We start from the raw sequence: 26,877 nt of genomic DNA on the forward strand, positions 1-26,877 counted from the left end.
AGCTACCATGTTGCCAGTATTTCAAAAGTGAAGTGTAGGCATCAGATGACTTTGTATCTAAATGTTTGTAAATTCAACAGCATGCAAAGGAGCACTACCCTTTTTGCATGTATTTTGTTTTTCTTAATCTGTCTTTGTGCAGATATATATTTTTATTTTTTTTTCCTTCTAAAGGCTTCTCTAGATGACCAGATACATCAGTTTGAGTTTTGACAAATTGGTGGGATCATTTTGAAAACTGTTTCACTTACACTAGCTAACATATGAACAAACACTAGCAAATTTACATGGATGTTGATCACACTTGGTGCATGCATAATGGAAGTATGCCCCAAGAGGCTGAAAGCTAGAACCTCAGATCCAAACACTTATATTTGATTTTAGGCCAGTGAGCTCCCTTGAATTCTTTCCCAGATTTCATAATATCTATCTTTACTTATTTTTTTCCTGAAGAGCATACTCACTTTTAAATAAATAACAAAAGCATTTTTCTTTTTCGTTAAGCAATGCTTATTTGTCTTAAATATTCATTATAATATTAGTTCAACTGTCTAGGCAGAAAATAAACAATTATGAAAAGAAGTAGCTGCAGTGAAATTCTGAAACTGCAGTCAAACTCTGAAACAGCTGTTCAGTGACCAAATTCATTCGGACTTTTGGAGTATCGTAGGTTGAGAATTCTTATTTTCGAGGTTAAGTGGAAAAGGTAGAATTAGCAAAATAATAATTTATTTCTGCCATGGTGATTTAATATCTAGTTAGTCCTACCAGGCTAGAATTGTTACGCAGAAGTGGAATCTTGTCTGAGGATGTGCTATTTTTGAAAATTTGATACCAATACCTTTGTGGAAAAAAATCACACAGCAGACAAATGACATTCTTGTTTCTTTATGACTTTCATCTGTCTTTTAAGGTAAGCATGGTGTGTCATAGTAAAAACAAACAAAAAACCACTATATCAGAAGTGATATTTTAACATTATTGAAGATAGTAAAATATAAACGAATGGAAAATCTCCAAAAATATTTAATTACATGTAGTTTCAGTTTTGAATAAAATACAAATCTTGTGCTTCTAGCTAAGTTATTTTTCTCAAAAGAAGCAATGAATGATACTGAGTTAGTTGTGGTCTTTCCTTTTCTCCCCTCAGTTGTTTCTGTGCTCTTCCTTTATACAGGCCAGCCAAGTTTACCTGACTATAAAGCTTGAGCACTGCCACCAGTTCAGCTGTTGGTATGAAATAAACTTGGCTAACTACATTTTATACGCATTTAAAGAATTCTCATGTTACTTCTGACCAAAGACCTGTTTAGTACAATACCATGTCATCAGCAGTAGCCAGAAGTCAGTGATAAGTAACATGAACATTTAGTGATACTTCCTCACTGATTTTCAGCTGACAGTCTTCTGGGTCAGAGGTATTTAAAAACACATATCTAATGGCTTTATGAATTTTTGTAAACTGCTAGAATCCACAAGTTCATTGAACACAATTTAACTGAATGCTACACATTGAAGTCTTCCTTTTGTTCATCTTGTATTTCCTGTAAGAAATTTAATTTGGTGTCACCTTCTTCATGGATTTTGAGAAACAGATGTCATTTGCTATTCAACTTTTTGCATGCTGCTAATTTTACTCACCCTTAGTTGTCTCTTTTCCAGACTGACTAGTATGTTTAGATAATACTCAGACCTTGAGATATATAGCTTTGATTGCCCCGTCATTCTTCTTTACACATTTTCTATTTTTACAGTTTGTTTTTAAGATGAGGGGATCAAAACTGCACAGTGTTTGAGCACTAATGTAGCTTTATACAGTGACTTTTATACAGTGACGTGTATTTTCTCTTTTGTTCCTTATGTTCCAAATAACCAATTTGTTTATTTGGCTGCTTTTAAGTGTTGGCCTGATATTTTCTTAACTGTGAGAGATATGTAAGTATATGATGTAACTATTATATGTATCTCTTATAACTCCAGTGAGAGTTCTGTTAGATAATTTAAATCCCACTTGTATATAAAGCTTAGTTTGTTAGTGTTTTTTGTTGTTGTTGTTGTTTGGTTTTTTGTTTTTGGTTTTTGTTTTTTTTTTTAGTTTGTTTTTATGATGTTCATTACTTAATTTTGGTAGGATTAAACACTATTTCTCTGTTTTTCTCCTATAGATCTGCAGTACTCTGCAATCTTTCAGTGACTCCTCATAGATGACTTTCATTTTCTCTACCATTAGTATCACCATTCTCTCTCTTTTCTATGTCATTTTTAACGTATTGACCAACACAAATTGTAACAGATGATAGGCCATTGCAAGCTTCCCCCATGACTTGATCTTCATCAAGTTGAAGTATCACAAGAAGAAGAAAAACTAATTATGAATTTAGTGTAGGCAAACACACTGAAGAAAAAAGCAATATCATTTATTCCAATTATGTTTCCTATTCCTATGCATTTGTTTACTTATTTATCCATGGAACTACTTCCTTCCTTACCCCATTGGATCTCAACTTCATTAAGAGAGTTTAACAAGGAATGTTGTCAGAAAGAAATGTTAGAAATCTAAGTCCTTCCAGTACCTAAAAGGGGGCCTATAAGAAAGCTGGAGAGGGACTCCTTGTCAGGGAGTGTAGTGATAGGACAAGGGGTAACAGTTTTAAGCTAAAAGAGTGTAGGTTTAGATTAGATATTTGGGAAACATTATTTACTCAGAGGGTGCTGAGGCACTGGAACAGGTTTCTCAGATAAGTTATGGATGCCCCATCCCTGGAGGTGTTCAAGGCCGGGTTGGATGGGGCTTTGGGCAACCTGGTTTGGTGGAATGTGTCCCTGCCCATCACAGTGGGGTTGGAACCAGGTGATCTTTAAGGTCCCTTTCAACTGAAACCATTCTGTGATTCTATGATTAAGGTTTCTGTGGTACCTAGCATTGTTTTCTACTCATATTAGAATATGATTCCTGGCTCTTTCATAGAATTCTAATAAACATGGTAAGCATGATTTCTTGTTTCAAAAAAAATAAAAAAATAAAAATTAAATAATGCCATATGTTTTTATGTATAGTCCAATTCTGTTCCTTATTATAGTTCTTCTGAAGTTTGTATAGTACAGAAAACAGTGTATTGATATAAAGTGTCCAAGATTTGAAGAAAAAATATCAAAACTGTGTTTGCAAATGCTGAGTTCCTATTTAATTAGTTATCCATTTCTTAGTGATGTTCTATTTTTCAAACAGTAGAAAAACTTACCCTACTAGTAGTTTGCTCTATACTTCTAAAGAGAAATGAGTTCTTATTCCTGTAGATAATTAAAATGCCCTTTCTTTGCTTTATTTCTAATTACTTTCCCTCCCCCTAAGGTAGGGATCATGTGAATAAGCAATATAATTAATTGACAAAGATAACAAATTGTGAAAATTGTGAAATTAGGAGCCATGCTTTTCTTAGATTTTTGCCTTCAGATCAGTTTCTTCTTCCTCTAGGTTATGGTGGTGTTCTTTTTTCTTTTTTCTTTTTTTTTTAATTGAAATATAAATCAATTTTATAGATTAAGTTTTTGAGTTAGACCTACTTACAGCCCATCAATTTTATTTGAGTTTGTTTAAGGGAATAAAATATTCACTCCTAATACCAAGAAGCAGCAACATGGTAGAGAGCTGATGACCATCCACTCTAGAACTCTTTGTAGTATGTTCAAGCCTCTAAACCTCCATTTTCTTCCCATCCCCAACATTATGCATACTGGATAATATGAAAACTTTCCCTTTCTTCAGTCCATTACACAGGCTCTTTTGTCCCTGTCTCTACTGCTTCCAGTGCCCTGGATGATCTTTTTCTTCCCATACAGACCAAGATTCTCTGCTGCTGGTATTTTACCAAAAAAAGATTTCAAATGTTTAAATGAGGAACTGTGCTGATTGATAATGCTTTCTAAGCATGCTGAAATGGATCTAAGGCTTGTCTTCAATGTTGATTTCATTTGACATTTAATATTCATCCCTGTTTACTTTTCAGAAAAAGCTGCAGGATGTCTCTGTGAAGTTTCGCTTGTTTCAAAAGCCAGCCAATTTTGAACAACGTCTACAAGAATGTAAAAGAATTTTAGATGAAGTGAAACTGCAGGTGCCGAAGTTGGAGTTGAACAGTGTTGAGCAGGAAGTAGTACAATCACAGTTGGATCATTGCATGGTGAATATATAAAAATACATATAAAAATACTCTCTTTCCTGTTTGTTCAGTCCTTAGAATGTATAGTATTTTCAGCTATGATTTTAATATGCCTGTGAGAGGAATTAGAAAATCTGAGAAAGATTTAAGAGGAAAGTTATGCGATGAAAGTGTTTGGAACCTTTTTAGTTAACCCTTGATTGGGGGGGGGGTATGGTTAGGAGGTAGAGAGAGAAGACAGAGAGAAGGGATTTATCCTCCTTGTCCAATTTCCCTTGTTTGTAAATGAGGTTAGAAGAACATTTATATGTTTAAAACTGTTCGATTTCAGAGCTTGCCAAGCGAAAATAGCATGGTGATATTTCTCTAGCAGTCTTAAAGTAAATTACTTTTCCTTTTTATATGGTGTTGTCTTCTTCCATCATGACAAAGAAACGTAGGATACTTAATGAAAAATCTTGAAAATATGAATCTATATGGAGAAAGCTAAAGATGACAGAATGTTATCTGGAATTCAGGATGAGAAACAAAGTATCAGTTAATCACAAAATTAAAAAAAATAAAATACTCTAATTTCAGTGTACTTTCAAACGATGGGCACGGACTTTCAGAATTTATTCAGTCACGGGGTATTTTCGAGCTGACTGAATGAGTAGTACCTTGCCTCAGGAAAAAACGTGACCTCTGTATACAGGTTCCAATCTCAGCTATGCCCTGATTATATGCCCCAACCAAAGAAATTTAGGGCTATATACTCCAGGGTGCATTTATAGTTAAATTATAGCAGGGTATTCTGGAAGAACGCCTGGTTGTATGCAAACAACCCAGAGGGAGTGTAGGAGTGAGCGGGCTGTGGGCCTCTCCTCCTCCTTGCAGAGGGTATGGCAGTATCTTGTTCCTGCTCCAGGAGGAGGATTGGACTAGATGATCTTTCAAGGTCCCTTCCAATCCCTAACATTCTGTGATTCTGTGACTTCCACTGTATGAGAATATAAGTCAGGAATTCTTTCTAATCCTCCCTTCCCATCTTGCATATGAGTTTATTTTCATGGATGGGATCTATTTTCCACTGTGTGCTAACGTCATGGAACGCTGTAATATATGGGGTTGCGATGCATGCAATGCCTGGTTTTCTAGCCAGGAAACTCAAAACATAAAGCAAAACCATTGCAGCTTTCATGAGATGTCATGCTGTGACTTTTTTATGGTACAAAAGAGACCTGAATATGTCCTAAAGAATACGAGGAAAAATCTGTATGCATCACTTTAATACCCTTGTAATCCTGTACCCCCTTATTGTTGACAAGAAGTAGAGATAAAGATGAACACAGTTTTGATAACAGTAAAATGGAGATTTTAACAGCAAATATCAGGGCAATCAGATGCTTGTCTTCAGCTGTTTTTGTTTTAGTTTTTGTTTTGTTTGTTTTCTGGCACTTTGGCATGCCTGAAGACAGTTTTTTTTCCCTTAACTTCTTTCAGACCTAAATGTAAGAATTAAAAAATAAGTGTGGAACAAGTTGATTCTATTATTTTACTTTTTTTTTTTAATGTAGTTACCCTTAAATTCTATTTTTATCAGAATTACGTGGTAATTAGAATCCCTGTGCTTAGTTTCACTCAGTAGCTAGCTTTTGTAGCCCCATAGCTATCATGTTGTAGGAATATGTTTTTAGATCATTATTCTCTACAAGGAATCTCATGATATTTGTTTTAAAAATCTACTCATATTATCCGATCAGATGTGACCAGTGTCTATCACACAACAGCTTCCTAATTTGTTGGCATGTTTTCAGTGATGAAGAGTGTATCTTTTATATGGGGTACCTAGAGAGTAGTTGGTCTATATACATACTGCCTTTAAGTAAATGAAATAATAATCATGTTGAGAGTCATCTTGGTAATTCAGATTATGGAGAAAATGTGCTTGGAAAAAATGTCTTTATTGTCCAGGTATACTAGACACAGATTTTACGTTGTGAGAGATACCACTGATAAAAGAGAAGCTCAAAAAATTACATCTGAAAAAAAAAGCATAGTGTAATTTATTCTGCAGTTCTGTCAAAGTGTACAGGACAGTGTATTTATTTTGCAGCACATGATAGCAAAATGCCAGAACACAGAATTAAGCTAGGCATCTGTGGTGGTATCACATGGATGGGCAGCCGAGCTCCACCACAACCGTTCTCTCACTCTCCCTCCTCAAAGGAAGAGAGTGAGAAAATATGATGAAAAAGGGCTCAAGGGTTGAGATAAGGACAGGGAGATCACTCAAGAGTTATTGTTACAGGTAAAACAGACTCAGCATAGGGAGATTAATAAAATCTATTACCTATTACCAGCAAGGTAGAGCAGTGAGAAACTAAAAGCAAACCAAAAACACCTTCTCCCCATCCACCTCCTCCCCTCGAGCAGCACAGGGGAACGGGGAATGGTGGCTGGGGTCAGTCCCTGACTCTTCGTCTTGGCTGCTCCTTCACGGCCACTCTCCGCCCCTGCTCCACGCGGGGTCCCTCCCACGGGATGCCGTCCTGCCCGAACTGAGCCTGCGGGGGCTGCCCACAAGCAGCAGCTCTTTAAGAACTGCTCCCACACGGCTCCATACCATGGGGTCCATCCATCCCCCAGGAGCAAACTGCTCCAGCACGGGTCCCCCACGGGCGGCAGCTCCCCCCCCAGACCCCCTGCTCCTGCGTGGGCTCCTCTCCACGGGCTGCAGCTCCGGCCCGGGGCCTGCTCCTGCGGGGGCTCTCCATGGGCCGCAGCCTCCTCCAGGCCACATCCACCTGCTCCACGTGGGCTCCTCCACGGGCTGCAGCGTGGAGATCTGCTCCGTGTGGGACCCATGGGCTGCAGGGGGACAGCCTGCTCCACCGGGGGCCTCTCCCTGCACAGGCCGCAGGGGAACTGCTGCTGCCTGCCTGGAGCACCTCCTGCCCTCCTGCTGCACTCACCTGGGGGGCTGCAGGGCTGCTTCTCACTCAGCTCTGGCCACCAGCGGGTTGCTTTTAGAGCTAACTGGAGCTGTCTCTTGTCTAACAGGGGACAGCTTTTGGGTCCTGCTCACAGAAGTCACCCTTGAAGCCCCCCTGCTACCTAGGCTTTGCCATGTAAATGGAACATCTCAAAAATAGTTTCCTAGAAGGTTTATGTTTTCCGTTCTTTATATACCTCTGTGATAATATATATTCTGCATTTCTGTGGAGTCTCTTCCCACTGCTAAGTTGAGTGGAATTTCCTTTTTAGACCAAAATTTAATCTTAGATTAAATAGAATAATAAATTCAACTTCTGTTCTATTTACGTGAATGTTAATTTGGGCATTTATGTGGCTGGTAAATTGCTTGAGATACCAAATCATGTTTAGCTGATGATACTTTCTTCCTGTAGATTTTTTAATTATTTAAGTTTGCTAACAGAATTACACTTGATAAATGTAGGGAAAAACCTCTACCCTACCAGTCTCTTGATTTAGTAATACAAAAAACTGTTAGATTTTTAAGTGACTTTACTTGCTATTTATATAATTTAAATACATTCAACGAGCTGTACAAGTTGACAGAAAATGTCTGTTGTTGTTTTAAATACTGCATTATCTAAATCAGTTTGAAAATTACCTTTGTCATATAACAATGACTGATGGCATGTATTTTCTATAACATTTCTACTCTTACATTTGCTGACATGTCTGAAAATGATGGTAATGATAGGCTGTTCTGAATCTATTCATTTGATTTCTGATTTAGAAAAAGTGATATTTTTTTCTCAAACTTTTAATTACACTTTATTTTTTTATTTATTTAATTACATACACACTCAGGGTGAGTTTTTCTTTACCTTTACGTCACATGCCTGGTATCTGATGAGCACTCTCAACTCCCCAGTTTTCAAAGGGGAGTGGAAGGTGCTCAAAGTCATGCATGATGGTGTTTTTAGGCAGCAAACAATACAGAGAATTCTAGTGCATCTTTCTAATAGCTTTATCTTTTCTGTGATCATTTTGTCTTTCTTCTTTTAATGGGGGTGTTTCTCTTTCATATTTCTATTTGAATAGAAATTATATAAAAGCCTGAGTGAGGTGAAGTCTGAAGTGGAAACAGTGATAAAAACTGGGAGGCAGATTGTTCAAAAGCAGCAAACAGAGAACCCAAAAGAACTGGATGAAAGGCTTACAGCTTTGAAGTTGCAATATAATGAATTGGGTGCAAAGGTAAGCTGTGTATTTGGTAATACAAAATTACGCTCTCTTTTTAACTGGCAAACTGAAGAATAATCTTGGTATGGTAAGTTAATGAGGCAAAGGCAGTCATCAGAATGGCTATTCAGTTGTGCTGAGAAAAAAAAAAAACTTCTAGAAAAATACAAAATTGCTTTATTAAAGTTTAAAATTCTACTTCCTAAGTCTTTTTACTTTTTTTTTTCTTCTAGTAGTTTGTTGGTTTGGGTGGAGGAGGGCAGAGGTAGGTGTTGTTTCCTTTTAATGCCTCAAACAGTCACTAGTTTCAAAACACTTCAGGTCAGAAAAATACTTTTTGTGAATTGATAACTTTTTTCTTTCTTTCTTTCTTTCTTTCTTTTTTTTTCCCAATGAGCTACTTGATAAAAGAGAATTCTAATTTTCATTTTCTTCTGCCTCTGGTTGTACATATCTTTAAGTATTTTGCTTCTATTTGCTGTTTTCCAGAAATTGACCATAAGTTCTTGCTATTGCAACTTTCCCCAGGAGGCATTTGTGTACCACTCTGCTTTGCTTCATCTGCACTCCTGACTTTAACTACAACTATGCTCAGTTCTTGTCATAACTATTCCCTGGTTTAAATCTCATGGAAAACCCTGACTTAGCTGTTTGCTATATCCTAATATATAAATCACATAGAATATTTTTATGAGTATATGGAATAACTGTCCCATTGTTTAACATATCAGATATCAGATATGAGCAAACTTTCTTTTTTAGAAATTAGTCATTTGTCATCCTCTGTTCCATAGGGATCATTACATTTCTTCATGTTGAGCAACAGTGATCATCCTTTGAGCTCTGTCATGAGAACTGTATTGCCTTGGAATATAATTGTTTAGGAAGCTTGTTTTTTTAAAAAATTCTGACATTTGTACAGTGCTCAGTTTGACCACTTAGTGTGTATTAGCGTATAATTAGGAGGAGTACATGAATACATTACCAATATTCTCTTACTTCACCTGCAGAAAACTAAAAAACAAACAAATGAAAAAACAACGACAAATAGTTCCCAAATTGTGGCAGTTTTTTTACCTTATGCCAATGATAAATTAGTTATATGTAACTAACCTCATAGAACCAATCTCTATTTATTTCCCAAGCATTGTCTTTCATTGTGTAAAATTTTTATTTCTACGTCATCTATTTCTGTATCAACTCACATATAGTAAGATGCTGCTATGCTTTCTAACAGGATAATGTTTTTGTTCACTCAAATTTTCCCTAAAAGTCACCTAAACAGACAATAGGAAAGTCAGACTACTAACCAGTATCAACAAGACTATGACTAAAAATTATAAAAATTGCATCATTTCCTAAAGGCTTTTTATTCTGGGTCTGCGTTATCTATGGAATGTGTTGTCTGCTACTGAAGTGCAATCCCCTACAAGGATTGTTGAGCTCTGAAGAGGAGCTGTGGCGTTGTCCTAAAGAAAACTTCATGCAAATAATTTAATTAACAGCTGTCCTTAGTCTGTTTTCCTCCTCCTGCCCTCATTATTAGAACTATCCAGAGAACTTATAAAAACTGTAAGATTAGAGTAAATTTGGTGCAGCAAGTGCCTGTGTGAAGACTGAAATTCAGATATGGTTGTCTGTTTATTGTTAAAATTTATACACTTCTAATGAAAAGAATATATATATATATTAATTTTGGGAAACTATAAATGATTAATGAGTCAGTATGTGTTTTAAGCACATGATGATTATTGAGCCCCACTGACTACAATAGCATAAAACAAGTTTGGGAACCTGAATTAAAACAGTTCTCTGTCTTACTAGAAAATAAAGGTATTAAAAGACATCAAGCTTTTGAGTGTAAATAAAACTGAAAAGTCTGTTTCATTAAGGTGTGGATAGCTATCATTGGAGATTATATAATGTATTTGTTTTCTCCATTATTTTAGAAAGGACTGTAGCATTTGTTCCTACATTGTATTGAATGTAGCTGCAGCTAGACAGGTGCCATTATTTGAGGAAACCTCTCAATTAATGAAGGGATAAAAATGTGCCATTAGGAAGCCATTAGTTATCTGAAGTGAGCAATATTGAAAATTAATGTCTCTCAAAAATCTGTAGTGTTATTTTTACTTTTGTTGTCCTAGATTTAATTTTTCCCATTTGCTTTCACATATAATGGTATTTGATGGTTTTAGAGGGTCGCAAATGCCCAAAATTAGAGAACTAGAATAATCACTTAGCCATTTTGAGTCCTAATTGATTGCACTGAGTCTGGAGAACCATAGCCTTTCTTTTGAAGGACAAAAAAAGAAAAAAAAAGTAGTTATAACTAATAGTATCTCAGGACTGAAATGAGTAGCCTTAGGGAAAACACATGTTCAAGTGTAGACTCACTTGTGTGATTTCATATATAGTGTTTCAGGAGGTCCCCTATATTTAAAACAATGCTTAATAAGCACATTCTTAAGAGTGTGTGAGAGGTATCATTCAGTAATTCAAACATGCTGAAGTGTTGTTCTCTCAAGTGGACAGAAAAATTACAATAATTTCTACTAATTTTGTACAACACCTACTGGAGTTTTGCTATTTTTTTTTGTATCAATACTTGAGATCCTGAACCTAGAAGTACTTCCCCTTAAGAAGAGGAGTTGTTGTTGTCGTTGTTTGTTTTTTAATTTGCTTCTTTTGTTTTTAGCATATACACATTTGGATATCTATTCCTATCAATAAACCTAATTGATTAGGTAGTATCAGATTTTAAACCCCTTTTTGGTCTAGAAATGAGTTTTGTCTGTCCAGAAATTTTGCCCTTTGTTTTTAGACAAATACGCTTTGAGAACATGATGAATAATTTCGAAACTTTAGTGGTGGCCTCAGTGTAAATAGTTTTGAAATGAAATTACAAGAAAACAAAATGTGGTTAAATGTCTTGTGATAGTGGTTGCATTTAATGTAAGTATTCCATGCCTGTGCTTGCGTTCACTCATTTGTGAATTCATTATTCTCTCTTTTACAGAAACACATGTATGCATATACACACAAATAGGTACAGCTTAGGTAGTGTGCTAGTTGTGAGTAGCTATGATGTAGGGTCTGTAGCATGCTCACAAATCACTTTATGATAATTCAGCAGAAGAGGGGGCTAGACTCTCTAAAACAAAGTGACAGTAATAATGTTCTCGGTGTTCTCCTAAGGGCAATGCATGCTAGAGTGATTCCTCACAAGCCCAGTGCTGCACAGGAATTTGACTCTTCAACTTTGGCTGTATTGGATGTGAAATACCTTTCTTTTTGCCTTAAATATCTATTTTTTTTATTGTATTTTTATTACTACAGACAAAGATTCTTGCAAGTAAACCATTAACATAGCTTAAATAGTTTTAAAATATAGAGTAAACTTATGGAGATAGTATGTTTGATATCACTGAAACAGAAGGCCTTAAGGTGGCACTGTTTCCTATTTGTCTTTAGAAATACATCTTTACGTTTAAAGTATAAGCAGGAACTGATAAATTTGTAACCTCCAGATATACACGGTGTGCATGGGAATAGTATAATATTATTGACAGTATATACAGAGTTTAGAGATGTATAGAGCCATACAAATATTTTTTCAAAAGCCATCATAGTTTTAGAATACACTGATACCAGTTCTGGATACCTGATACTACTGTAGACAATGGTACTTGCTGCCAGTGGTTGTACTCTTGGAGAAGATCTAATATAAAGATGGGGAAAAATTTGAAAGTGTCCCCCTGCAGCCCCCCCCCCCCCCAAAAAAAAAAAAATATCCTAATTTCATGAACAACAGAAATAGTCTTACTGTCAGCATGTAGGGAAAATTAATCACAGTGTACAAAATTAAGCAAAAACAGGGTCTTGATATGGGCGGTGGTAAGCAACCAAAATAGAAGTGTAACTTAGAAGTTCCGGTTATTATATGCTTGTATTTATTCAAGATAAATTTGCTTTTATTAATGATTTTATTGTTTTAAGGGAGAAATACAAAGACTGCAATTAAAAAATACATAAATAAAAATCAGTGGCTACAGTCTCAATTATTAATTGACATGCAAGGTTATTTCTTTTAAATGTTTGTGACCTACTGCACTCTTTCAATCCACCTTCATTGATCAGCATTTTGTTTTAATTTCAGCGGAACATAATTTATTAATTCATATTTTCTAATTACCAATCTCCTAATGCCCATTGTGGTGTAAGTTCCTATGTGAGACCCCTTCACTTAGTTTTCTGCCTGCTCTAATAAATGTTCAGAAACTTACCTCTCTTCCTGAACATGCTCAGGGGCTTGTAGGGAAGATTGTGTTCCTCCCATCCCACAGAATGTTAACCAAAATACCTTACAGGACAGTCAAGACAAATACTCGGCCTTCCTTCCGGACACCGGTAATAGGTTTAAAAGAACTTTAAAAATAGCACATATATTGTCCATATTACTTCTCATCCAGAATGTTCAGCATATGAAAATCCTAACTGAGAAGCTGTGAGGGTGAAGTCGTGAACATGGGTAGCTGGAAGATTGTAAGGTAGTGGTGGAGTATATGACTTAGGTAGGCCATAAAGGTTGGAAAGTCTAAAGAAAAACATAAAGGTGCTGCAAATAAGTCTGTGGTGAAGACTCCCAAGTAAAAGCTCCAGAATCAATTTCACAGGACTTGAGCTCGGTGATAGGTTACAGGCAAATGTGAGCATGGGTTGGTGCTCTAAGGAAACTAGAAGTGACAAAACAGACAGGAGATGAGGAGGAGGAAGAAGTAGAGAGAGGGCTATGATGGAGGATTGTGGACTGCGGGAAAGAAACTTGGGTTTACAGTCTACAGACTAAACTTCCTTTAAAAAGTCTGTAATACAGCCTACTCAGAGTAAATGCTTGTGCAGCTCTCTAGGAAAATGTACGTTTTATCTTTTTGTTGTTGATTTATTTGGAACAGAGGTGCATAATCTTTAGTCAATGTCAAACAGATTTGCATGGGGACACGGTTTTCCTGGACACCTTGGTTTTCCTGTTCTCTAGGAAAGAAAGCAAAATCTGTCCAAACTACAAATGTTCCTATTGCAGGATGGGTGTGAGTCTGATTCTGTTCTGGGAGCATCATACTAAAGTTGCAGACATTTTTTAAAAGGTGGTGGGAGGTGTGTGAGAGAGCTTTAATAAAGAACACACTAAAGAATGTAGTGTATGTTCCACAGTAACCCAAATAGGTGTTATTAAACCATAGAAAGGATTTACAAATGATGGATGTGTCTGCTGATTTTTTGTTTGCTTTGAAAAAGAAGAAAAAAAAATCCTATGCAAAAATACTACATTTAAAGACTGTTATTCAGACAACAAAAAAGTATTCTGAGAAGTTCAAAACTTAAGTTTAACTGTGTTGCCTTAGTTTGACATCATTCAGTGACTTTTGTGCTTGAAGATTTGAGGGTTTGTTTGGCAGAGAGTCTTTTTTCTTCTATACGGTGTAGTTACACAGATAGAAAATGTTGAGTATTCAATATGACTATATAGCCATCTGTATGAAAATATACTCCTTGAAGGATTTTGATATTTATGCTGTGTCTCAGGGAAAGCCTGTTAATTCATCTGTTCTAAATTAGTTTGCTATGCATGACTTCAAAAGAGAGGAGGGGATTTGCAGGGGTCTTCTGCTAGTTCAAACTAGCCTCTTTATGCACATGTTTTTGTTATAGGTACTTGCATTCTAGCAGCAAAATTGTAGATACTGAGAACTAAAGAAAGACAAATATATTAAAAGTGCAACTTGGCTTGTAAAATTTCAAGTTAAGCTTTTATATGTAAGTGGCACTTAGAATATACTATAAGAATCATCAAACCAGTTAGACTGAAGAGCTAAGAAACACATGTTTTATTTCCGCAGGTTACAGAAAAAAAGCAAGAGTTAGAGAAATGCTTGAAATTGTCCCGGAAGCTACGAAAAGAAATTAATGCTCTGACAGAATGGCTTGCAGCGACAGATGCGGAATTGACAAAGAGATCATCTGTGCAGGGGATGCCTAGCAATTTGGATGCTGAAATTGCCTGGGGCAAGGTAACATTGCAACACACAGTGTACCTTTATATATCTCAGTTTATGCATATTAAAGAAAGCTCAATAAAGAGAATACAAATTCTAGCATTTTAATTACCAGAACTTTGTAACTGTTAAGACATTATCTTTCAATAACATTAATGCTCAAAAAGTTTTAATCATATTAATCTCTTTACATATACATACTATGGAGGTGTATATATATATGTATCCATAGCACAATTCACCTTCATACTGCAATAATCTTCACAGATGAATTTAAAGATAAGAATTTCATTTTTCAGAGAGTACTATTAATTATCCATCCAGTATCTATGTAAATAGAGATGCCTTCTCTTTCATCCCATTCTACTCATGGTTAGAATAGTATTAAACAGTAAAACAGCTCCAATACATGAAAGCTTAAGGATGTCAGAAGGGTGTATATTCCATGTGGTCAGATAGCAGCCAGGAGGTAGAATATTTGTTCCCTTACCTTGTTTGTTTTGTAGCTCATTCGTTTTCACTCTGGGAGCTTCTTACTTCCCATGGTACCTCACTTCAAACTCTTAGTTTAGGTTAAAATTCAAATCCTAAAACGAAACTTTGCTCAAAATTGCTATGTATACCACAATTAGGTAAAAATCACAAAGGAATGTAAGAGTTGTACATCAAAGTGTGTATCTCTATGTGTTATAAAGACTTAGCACAGTATCATTCAACAGAAGCTAATCTAGTTTATATTCTGCATATGTAAGGAAAATCCATTCTAACTCAGAATATAAGCAAACCACACCATCATTATATACACATACCAAAATCTGTGTTTTTTAGGAAACCGTGCTCATCATTATCCAAAGCTTTAAACTTCCAAATAATTATGTGCAGTCAGCAGCATTCTGAGTAAGTGCTCCTATATAATTTCAAAACAAGACAACAAAAAACTGTAAACATTATTGTTTATTTGTGAAAAAAAAAAAAAACACACACTTCAGCTTTGATTAATAGGAAAAATTCTTTAAACATCTTACCAGTTTCACCATGCTCTCTGGGTATGGTCCTGAATAATGTGCAGGCAACTTTATAAATTCTTTGAAAGGCTGTAGCGGTTTCAGGCACTGGTGTACAATTGGCTTCTAGTTTCCTGTATTTTTTGGAATATGTGTGGGTTTTTTGTTTTGTTTTTAACTGCCCCTTTCAAGCTTTCACTAACCCTTTGATAAGATGCCTTCAGCCTTGAAAAACACTGATAATTTATGAAACAAGTAACAAGAAAACAAACAAACAAAAAACTAACAAAACAAACAAACAAACAAAAAACTACAAGTCTTTTGTGAGATACGGAGTCTTTTCTTTTGTCATCAGTCCCTAAGAATGACAGTGTTTTAAAAGTAATGTCCGAGCATATGTAAAGATCGGGTTTTACTATATTACAGTTACTTCTTTGACTATTACTACTTTGACTTTGGAACAAAAACCTTAATCCCTAAGATACCCCATTCTTGCATGATATTTTCTCATTTTCACTTGCTGCCTTCACTGTAAAATATTACACAGTTCCTCTCATCACTTTTGATCAATATTGTGATCTTATCACACATAATATAGGACGTCAGATATTTAAGAGATATTATATTAGATGATAGAGGTTTGTCATGCCTCCAAACTAACCTGCTAGTTAGTCCATGACTCAGTCCATTTACCTGGTAAAGAAAGTAGAAACAATCTTTGGTGTTGCTAAACTACACAGTACATATCTACCAAAACAGAAATATAAACTGTATGTTCCTATGTGCTTTTTCAGGAAAGTTAATTCAGACATGTATAGCTTCACAGCAGGTTAAATAGAAAGATTTGTCTTTGATATCATTTAATTGTTAGATGTGAACCTTAATGCTTCAGAAATAGCATAATTAGAACTTAAAGTCTGATGATTAGCACAGTTACACAGTGGGAAGTCCTTGTTATGTCGCCCTTTTGCTACGACAAGTACAACATATTTTTACCTTATAACAATCAAAAAAAAAAGTTAACAAAAGCTAATTAAAATGAGAAATATTAACATGAAAAATGTATCAAGCAGGTGAACTGCTCTACTTACTATTCTTAATGCTACAGTATTATGAATTCTCATGAGGAAATGATACATAAAGGGTTGCAAAAAAAAACACCCTGGTAACAAGCAAATTTTGGCTTCAACTCCAGTGCAAACCCCTAATATAAGACTGACCTTATGTAGTACCTCAGCTCTTCTGCTTCAGTCAGCTGATCACTACAATAAGAATAAACAACTTTGAATGAAAATGGCTGCCTCTTCTTGAACTATGTATTTACTGCATGTATTCATAATTCCTTTATCAGGATTGATTCTCCTTAGGAAGTCCAAGCCAATATTCACATAAATAAGAGCACACTTTTAATTTTGAACAATCCAACAAATAGTGTCAGTGGCAGATCTTATCATTCCAAATATAATATGTGCAGATATTATGTGATATGATTATATTTTTTCCCAAAATAATCTGCTCCCACTAAAGGGCAGGAAATGTTTCATGTTACCTTGGACACTTTAAAATCATTGTGAGGACTTCACAAGTACGCCACTGATACTTCTATGTTGATTTCAATGTAGCATCATAAAAAAAAGTACGTCAATAATTCAGTCCCCAGAAGCAGGTCTGCACAGTATCTGATTAATGTCACAGCTTTGGGCTTTGTGCTTCCTGAATAAGTAGGCTGCTGAAGACAGTAACCAATCTAATGAAATGCACCAGGAGATGAATTAGGCCCAGCAGATTGCCATTGTGAGGAAAGTATGCAGAAAAACTAACATGGAAAATGGGGGGGGGGGGGGGGGGGGGGAGGGGGGGGAACTCAGCAGTGTGAATGAACTGAAAATTGGATGTGTGCAGCAGTCAGTCTACCTAAGCAGAGAGATCATAATCTTTTTTCCTTACAGAACAAGGAAACAGTTATATTTATTAATGCACTTATTTCTAATCCCTTTTCAGTACCCAAGAGTTTTTAAAAGTGAATGGAAGTCAGGGGAGTTCAAAGATAATTATAGAGGTTAGAAGAACAAAATCATCTGTGAGAACATTGTCTTCAAGTAATAAACACCTGGAAGTAAAAAGGAGTGTCCAAGTGGAGCAGGAAATGACATTAATGAAAAGCAACGATCTTTGCATGAAGGGAAATGTGTTATTTGTGCACATCTAGAATTTTTCTAAGGACAGAACAAAAACTTGTTGGCTGAGTTATGTGAAATGAGATGAGCAAAATACCGAAGACTGTGAGTTGTGTCTTTTTACTCAGTAGAGACAAGCTAAATCTTTCCACTTGAATTCAGTTCTGTTATAATAGATAAGAAAAATGACATACGAGTAGCAAAATAGTCATTAAATATTCTATATTAAAAATCCATTTATAATTAGAAGACTGAGTTAGTGAACATATTTATCATGGAAGACGTTAATCATTGTGGGGTTTATTTGTCTTTTAATCAGGAGCTGGCCTGATAAGATTAGATTGCCAGGAAACCATATTCTCCAAAAGGAAAAGGCAGGTGGTATTACCAGAAAAAATTCTCTATCGCTCCCTGCTATCAGCAGTATAATTCTTCTAGTACTTTAATGTTATATTTCAGCTAGAGAGTATAATACCAGTGAGTATGAAGTTAGCTTGAAGTACGCAGAATTATATTAGCTAACATATTTAACAACATATTTCCTGTCAGTAAAATCAGTGAAATAAAATGACCTGAAAATTGTACCAACTGATTCATAGTCAGTGGCCAGAATGTAATAAAAAATAAAAGATGTGCTGTGAATAAACAAATAAATGTATATAATCAGCTATTGAGAAGGCCATAATGTCAGTTTCTGATTAATTCTTTAATCCCACCATTTCTTTTAGAGACATTTGAATTATTAACATTACTTTCACGTAATTCACAATATACAGGTTTTGTGGAGGCATATGTAACTTCTCTCCTTTGCTGATTTTGAATTTTTAAATCTACGTACCTAAACTACAAATAATAAAATAAAATAAAAATAAAACATCATCCTTGTTACTTAGCTACAATTCTGGTTTGCCTGAAAAAAAAAATAAAAAAAATAGCAGTTTAATTTGATACACAGCAGTCTTACCGTTATGAACTACTGCTCAGAAACACTATGAGCTATGGGTCCAATGCTATCTGTTATATCGCAATGAATAAAATGTAAGTAGACTGTCACTGGATGAAGAAAGGTCAAATTTAAAAAATAAAAATGTTATCAAAGAAGATATTATGTATGTTATTTAGAAGATCTGAAAAAAAAATAAATAAATGTTAGTTTACCTGGGATGTAATGCATTATATCCTACAGGGAAGGTCCTACCTGATAATGCACTGTGGAATTCCTCCTGTCTTTACAACTCTGCTAGTTTTTCAACTGAATTCAGTGGGTCCAGGATTTCATATGTAAGAACTCTGAATAATTGAGATTTGAAGTAATCGGAAGATGGCTTTTTCACTTTGATGTTGTGTTGATGGTCTCTGTGTATTTTTTTTAAAAAGGTGGGAAAAGTGTTGTTGCTTACTTATGTCATTGGTTATTTATTACTCTGCTTTCTAATAATACACAGGAGTGCTAATTTTCACATTACCCAGAGGTGCACCTGGTCTTTGGTTTATCTTATTTCTTTACTGTGAAAGGAACAGTGCCTGGGATGATGTCCGTTGGATGAGTTCCATTACCTCAGACCTTTTTCTAAGAGATCACAAAACATACGCCCAGCTTTTGGATGGAAGCTTTATTTAACAGACATTTAATTATCTGATCCTTCTGTTTGTATTTCTAGTTAGGCTTAATATTGATGTGTACAGCCCAAGACAGATCTGAATATTTGTATATGTAAATATAAAGGAAATCACAACTTATAGTAAATGTGCTTCAGATTCTTTTCCAAATGGCAGAGAATTGTTCAGATAAGGTGATAAAACTGATCGGAAATTTCTATCGCGAGTTATAGGTAAATTATTATTATTATTATTATTATTATTATTAATCGTATTTTTAATCCATTGTGAAACCAATGACATTGTACTGGAAAATGGCAGGTTGTTTTTCCTTCATTCTGACATGAATCTGTTGAAAAAAAATCTCTATTTCAGGTTATATAATTTTGTAGTTTGTGGTTTGTTAATAATCTCAATCATCTCTCAGTTCTGCTATTACAAGTCCTCTGTATTTGAGCAAATTGGTAGAATGTGAGAAATTTCTCACTTACTTGAAATGCAAGCATAAAATCTTTTCTGTGAAATAAAATTACAAAATTAAATCATTAATTCTGTGAAGCATAGGACACAAGAAGTTGTTTTAAACTTAACATATGCCAAGTAAATTGGATATACTATTAAGATGCTATTGTACCTAAGAGAGCAATTTCTATAATGTCTTTATTGCAAGCTGAAAACTTTACTTTCCCCAGCAACACATCATTAACAAAATCATGCTGATGTGTGACTGTGAGGGGTGTGATAGCATTAAGGGGATAAAGTAGTTCTACATTGACAGTTCTACAGTAACACTATTGATCCTAAGATGGAAGAATTGTGGCTGCAGTTTGTTTAGAAGTGGTTCTTCTTTTAGTGTGTTCAAGTTACCAAAGATAAATCAGTATCTCTGGAGACCAGTCATTCTTTCTTTTCTCTCAACTTTGGTTTGTGTTCAGTTTGGACCACTTCATTTCCAGATGGAGTTTTATAAACAGAGATCACATACGGCTGCACCACTGCGATCAGGTGACTAGGAGCTCAGAGGAATTTTTCTCCAGACACTGGTTATATCTGATACTATATATAAGGACTTTGTCCCTCTCCTTGAGTATTCAAAGAGATTGTCACGCTCTGCAGCATGCCATCAGTGCTTAGTATTAAATTCATGCCTTTTTAGGTGTTGTCTAACTATGATGGTCTTTACTTCTTTTGTTGGACCCTTTGCATGTTGCAACACATATTAAGACATGAATGATGAGTAAATTGTGTGACCTTACATACCAGTTAAATCTGTTGACATAAAGTATGATAACAGTGTAAGAAGGGAGGTGCTATGAAATATATGAGGTCATATGATCTTGTAGCACTGCATGTATATTTTAGTCATTCCAGCTTTGAGGGTCTGTGGATAATATCTTATTTTAATATTTTAGTTCACTTAGTGAAATGCCAGGTAAGTGGAATGAAAGGATGCATTTCTACAGCTAGGAAACGAGAAACCTATTAGCACAGGAGAACATGGTTTCTGCTGAAAAAAGATTGCACTGACAAATATGAAAGGAATATTAAAATATTTCATAAGACTAGTTTCAGCGGAGTTCTGGAAGTCTTGAGATGTTATCATAATGCTTTGTTATTGTCCCATTTATTACGTAAGCTGTTTCGTAGCTATGTCATTTTATTAAATGCAAACGAAATATCTCAAGATAAATATTGTAAAATATAGATTCTTTGTTTAAAAAAATAAGTATTAAAACTGTATTTTGAAAAATGGAATGAGAGCTAAGTCACAATTTTTAAAATGAAGCTATTACCAAAAATTATGATAATATGAAGAATACTTACAATTTTATCAGAGTTAAAGCAATTTACTTTTTACTTACTCTTCGCAGAACGCTTTCCCTAGTTATAGGAAGCAAAAGAGTGTTTTCTAGTATGAGCTTACAGGCTGTCTGATCTTCTTGGTGTGGAGAATTTTTAATTTTCTGATTTTTTATTGTTTTATTCTGCTTACTGTAGGCAACGCGAAAGGAGATTGAGAAACGCCAAGGCAATCTTAAGAGCATTGGTGATTTAGGAGAAAATTTGAAGACAGTGCTGAAAGGAAAAGAAAGTCTAGTGGAAGATAAACTCAGTCTCCTGAACAGTAATTGGATAGCAGTAACTTCACGTACTGAGGAATGGTTCAACCTGTTACTGGTAAGAAAAATGTGCTTGTGCCCACGTGGGTAATATTGGTGCTTGGTTGTAAGTGATCATCCTCATATGATTGCTTTTTCTGGTGCCATAGAGTATGCTTATCTAATATACTGATACAAAGACGATCAGGTTGTTTTTTTTAGTATGTTGCGTATAGTTAAGATCAGACTGTTTACAGAGAGAGCGAGTTCTGTGAAGTCTTGTTTGTTAGCACTTCCCATTCTTGTCTTCCTGAGTGGTTCCTGGACTGTATTTTTTTTTTCTCTCCTGATGAATAAAATATGTTTTTTTTGTTTGTTTGTTTGTTTTTACCAAGGACCTAGACTCCTTGAATATGAATAGAATAAAAGAAGTAATCAAATCAGTTAAAATAAGTCTTGGTATTGATACCAACAACTATGGCTGTGTTTGGCTACATTAGCATTTCTGTTTGCAGCAATATTACAATTTGGAAGTAAGTCTCCACTTGCATGTTGTTTTGGTCCACAGAGTAGGTGTGGTGTGGTTGAACTAGATTAATTTCAGAGGCAAGTGAATTAGAAGCCCTGCTCAATATATACCTAAGGTGCTCAAAACCAGTGATTTAGTCCTTCAGAACTCCATGAGCCTCCTTTGGGCATTTTTTTGGTGCATATGTTGGTGGGGATATGTAAAGGGGACCAGATTAAGCCTTGTCCAAACTAAATCCCTAAACCACATTTAATACAGGCTCAGGAGCCCCAGCAGCTTAGAACTACTGGTAGTCATAAAACTGAATCCTTCCTTTAAAGTGATTCTGTCATGAACAGATGATAGCTTGAACCCTTACACAAGGAAGGTTGTTAACTATACAGGTGGCAGAATGCTTTGGAAAATTTATGCTGTTCCTATTCCTGACAGAATGAGAATGCAGTTTCAACCCAGAGAAACTGAAGTGGTTACAGGAATACAGTAGCCTTTATCAAGACTTGGCTTTTCAGAGTTTGATGTCTTAGAACTTCACTAGAGACCAAGTGGCTCTGAAAATGCTTCTGTGATGGATATGTAGCATCACTACAGGGCTTCTTTGTCTGTAGGCAGCATGTAAGTGCAAGCATCTGCTGATGTCTGCTCTATCTGGAAGACTTAAGCATTTGATTCAGTATGATGTAGGAGCTCAGCTTCAATGTAGAACTGATTATAAGAAACATGTAATGGAGTTTATAGACTGGTATAGATATGTATCACTTTCGCTCTTTCTCTGCTTTGAATTCTTTTGTTAATATTTACTAGAACCCAGGATTAAAAAAAAAAAAGGTATAAGAGAGGGAGTTAGTCTTTTACTGATGTTAGAACAGTGTAAAATACATGTATGTACATATGATGGCCAAATGACAGTGATAGCAAAATCTTTGATCTTGGGTATGTGGTAAACATGTACTGCACAGGGATATAGTTCATCTGTAATTTTGAGTTGGATATGCATAGAACTCATTCTAGTGTTCTCACCAAAAAAGACAAAAGGTTTTCAAGCCTAAATATATATATATATATATATATATATCAGAATATAAAGTACAATAGCTTTTTAAAAAGTAGAGTTGGAAAGCAGTGAAGTTCATTGAAATGTAAATAAAATTTTTATACACAAAGTAAACTTTCTTGATTGTGATTTTGCAAGTGCATCTTTGTTTCAAACTTAGTTTCAATTGACTTCAGTGGCTCTCAGGAAAGAGTTCTGTACCTGTTTTGGGGGAAATTTCTTTTAACCTTCAGTAGGTCTGGCTATAAGCTTCCTGTTCCTCTCAGCAGTCGCACCGAGCTGCAGATGCCTGTTTCTTGCTGTGACTGTATCACCATCCTGCCTGTCTCTTTGGAAGCTTCTGTCTCTCCTAGAATGTCTTTTCAAGGAAATAATACATATAAAGTGAGAGCAAACACATAAAATAGATTCTGTCCTTCACAAAACAAGCAGCTATTATATAAAATAATCGTAGTTTCATAATATATGCATGTTTGCCACAGTTGGCATACTTATGGCTATTATTTCAGTTCTGATGACTTTTTTGTATGCAGTATTTACCTTTTTCACATACAGGAATATCAAAAGCTCATGGAGGCTTTTGATCAGAAAGTAGCTAATGTCACGACTTGGATGTATCGTGCTGAAATACTGTTGGATGAATCTGATAAGCAAAAGCCCCAGCAAAAAGAGGAAATTCTTAAGGTAAAAAAATGCGATTTTCTGGAAAGCATTAATTTTATTCTAAAAAGAAATATGTCAGAACTAGCATATTTTGAAAGGTATCACAAATTGATTAACATTCTTTTCTCTGTGATAAAGCTGCCCTCTGGCAGCATGTAGATAACTTAATAAACTTGCACCGCATATCAAAAGTTAAATCCCTGCAGAAATGAAAACGGATGTTATTATGTCTTGAGGACTTCATGGTGTGTAGAACAGCATCTTATTAAACCTATGTTTGCTGGAAGATAATTCTTCTGCAGAACTGGTTAAACACAAGCCGTTTTTCTGTGTTTTCATATTTAGTTTCTTTATGGTTTTCTTCTGTGATTCTTTTCTCATATCTATCGTATCTGCATTTGATATCTCTGTCATATGACTGTTATAATCCTCTAAATGCTGCTTGCATTGATGCCCACCAACAACACAAACAATATTATCATACGGTGAACAAACTGTGTAACAATGGGTTAGTGTATTGATCAGGAGATTTTATTTGGCCAGTTGCATCATTTAAACAACTGATGAAAAATTGACTTGTAAGGTAATTGTGACTATTAAAGTATCTTATTTAAAACAACTTCTTTGTTAAACAGCTTCAAGTTGTGACCTATATGGATTTTTTTTTGCTTCCAAAATCAGTGTGAAATTTTACCTTCTCTTGAACTCCATGGTCATTACATATTACCTGAGAAACAGTTTGCAAATCAAAATCAGAATTGTATTGCTGACACTAACATAATGATACCATTTACTAAAGAAAATCTTTACAAATTCCAAGGCAGTCATAGTTTCCAACTAGCACTTACGCAGAGCATAAATCAGTGGCTCATTGATCTCAGAAGGATTACAGGACAGACGTTAGTAGCAGGTTGAACAATTTTGCCACCTCAAGGTACAAAGCACAATTATCTTTGCCATCAATGCAGTTATATACTTGTATTGCACAAAGGCATTTCACAGGGAAACTCTCAGTGAAACTATCTACTCTAGCTATCTCTTTATGGCTGCCCATACTGATCAACTGTTAAAATTATTATTGCAGAAGAAGTATTGTGGTTTTTTTCTTTTTTCTTTTTTTTTCTTTTTTCTTTTTTCTCTTTTCTTTTCTTTTTTCAATTTGTGATAGGTTTATAGAAAAAAAAATCACACTGGTGTTTATCTTGTCATTTTTCCCTACCTCCACTATGAGTATGAACAGTAATGAAAGCAAAAACTATTACATTGAGTTCTATAATGTGTGAATTACAATCATAGAATCACAGAATGGTTTCGGTTGGAAGGGACCTTAAAGATCACCTGGTTCCAACCCCCCCTGCCATGGGCAGAGACACGTCCCACCAGACCAGGTTGCCCAAAGCCCCATCCAACCTGACCTGGAAGACTTTCAGGGATGGGACATCCACAGCTTCTCTGCACAACCTGTTCCAGTGTCTTAACACAATTAGCAGCTCTTCTTACCTTTAGGGACATAAAATAATTGAGTGTACCCTCAGATATGCTGAGGATTGTATTATGGCAGATAAGAACCTGTCTAGAAATAATGTTCACCATTATTTTCCATTAGAAGATCTTAAAACAGATATGTAGATACATTCCTGCTATAAATTTGAAGGGATGTATGTGAGAATGTTATCTAATGTATTTATACTGTATTTGCACGCTCATGCATAATTATCTGAATTTGCTTTGTGGTTTTGCTCCCTATTCCTTTGCACACTCTCTCTCTCTCTCTTTCTCTCTCTTTGCATTTATTACTAACTTCAAGCCCTGTCTCTTGCTCACGGACTGTAGCGCTTAAAGGCTGAGCTGAATGATATGCATCCAAAGGTGGACTCTGTGCGTGACCAGGCAGTAGACTTGATGACAAACCGTGGAGATCACTGCAGGAAAGTAATAGAGCCTAAACTATCAGAGCTCAACCAGCGATTTGCGGCTATATCACAAAGAATTAAGAGTGGAAAGGTAGGAAGACTTGCTTCAATATGGAGATGCATACAAAATGGTATCTATATAAGGTGTGAAGCTAAGACTACTTAGTGGGCTGCAGTTTCTCCAAAAGCTAAGCTTTTAAAGGAAAAAATGAAAATCCTAGGAATAGACATATTTTTTTAAATGTCAAAGGTGGGTTTTTTGTTTGTTTGTTTGCTTGTTTGTGTTTGTTTGTTTGTGTTGTATTGAGGGACTTTTTCCATTATTACACAATCAGAACTGTTCACTGATTTTATATAAACATGTAACAATGGTTACCTCACTAACTTACATAAATGAGTATCATCTAGGAATTAATAAGATTCTTAATCTTTTCAAAGTCGTATGGGTAGCCTGTTTTGATATACATTCATTTTGGGCAGCTAATTTTCATTAAATGCACACTTTTTTTTTTCTGTGAGGCTGTGACTCAACAAGATTAGAGATATATATATATTTATGTGGATGTATGCATATGCAAACATCAACTATACTTCAGCCAGGCACCTCTACAATTTGTTTGAGTACTTTACTGAACCTGAATTCAGTAAGGATTAGGGCATTTTTAGCCAAGTTGTTATTCTGATACGGAATGAGGGAGGACATAAACTACCTCCTTTCTCCATTGTTTACGTTACCTTTATTGCAGAGGGCTGTTTGGCAGATTAAAGCGGGCAGGTTGATACATAGAATAGTGGGAGTGCATGGATCCTCATCTTAAGTATTTGCTTGGCTAGTGTAATAGCACTGGAAATCAATGCACCAAAAGATCAGTGGCAGAGCAGGAAATAAGCCTTAAAAAAGCATAAGCAAGGGGACATAGTTTTCATCTACTGCTTTGGGCTTGCATAGGGCTCAATGTCATGTGTAACCAGCACATTCTTTGTGCATGTTTGAGTTGATTTAGGTTTCCTTTGTGGAACAGAAAAGAGTATGTTCTATGAAAAAGCTTAATGAAAGAAATTATTAAGTAATATGAGTTATGTCAATGTTTGCTTGAAAACTTTAAAGTCAAGGGTACAGTTTGGGTTTTCTGTTCTTCAAAATGTTACTGAATTGTACACTAGCAAACTGTTAAATTGAGTAGCAGCATGTAGCTGACAACATTACATTAACAAGTCATTGATCTTAAATGCAAGGATTGCACAAAGGACGATGTGTGAATACATCAGACCACTTTTTATAATCTCTCAGTTTGAGAAGTAGTATATGCCTTACTTTGATATTAGATACTGTTTTCTCAAAAAATATTCATCGTTCATGAAGATCAAGTTTTCTCTCATAACACATACAGAAAAATAAACAGCTGGATTGTTTAAATCTGAGATACTTTTG

The 26,877-nt window shown here is 35.4% G+C and overlaps 1 protein-coding gene across 24 annotated transcripts in view; it reads left to right on the forward strand.

The window, feature by feature from the left end:
* Positions 1-26,877, forward strand: part of DMD (dystrophin) — a 1,241,706-nt gene that overhangs the window by 555,821 nt on the left and 659,008 nt on the right. For 22 of the 24 annotated variants that reach the window (XM_083850706.1, XM_083850697.1, XM_083850709.1 and 19 more), the window contains 6 exons: positions 4,008-4,181; positions 8,214-8,369; positions 14,255-14,425; positions 21,189-21,368; positions 23,425-23,553; positions 25,366-25,536. In XM_083850706.1, the coding sequence (XP_083706832.1) occupies positions 4,008-4,181; positions 8,214-8,369; positions 14,255-14,425; positions 21,189-21,368; positions 23,425-23,553; positions 25,366-25,536 (981 nt within the window). The remainder of the gene's footprint in view (positions 1-4,007; positions 4,182-8,213; positions 8,370-14,254; positions 14,426-21,188; positions 21,369-23,424; positions 23,554-25,365; positions 25,537-26,877) is intronic. The other 2 variants (XM_083850699.1, XM_083850702.1) reach the window with 2 other exon arrangements.

Source organism: Anser anser (assembly GCF_964211835.1).
Source record: "Anser anser genome assembly, chromosome: 1".
Taxonomy (NCBI): Eukaryota; Metazoa; Chordata; class Aves; order Anseriformes; family Anatidae; genus Anser; species Anser anser.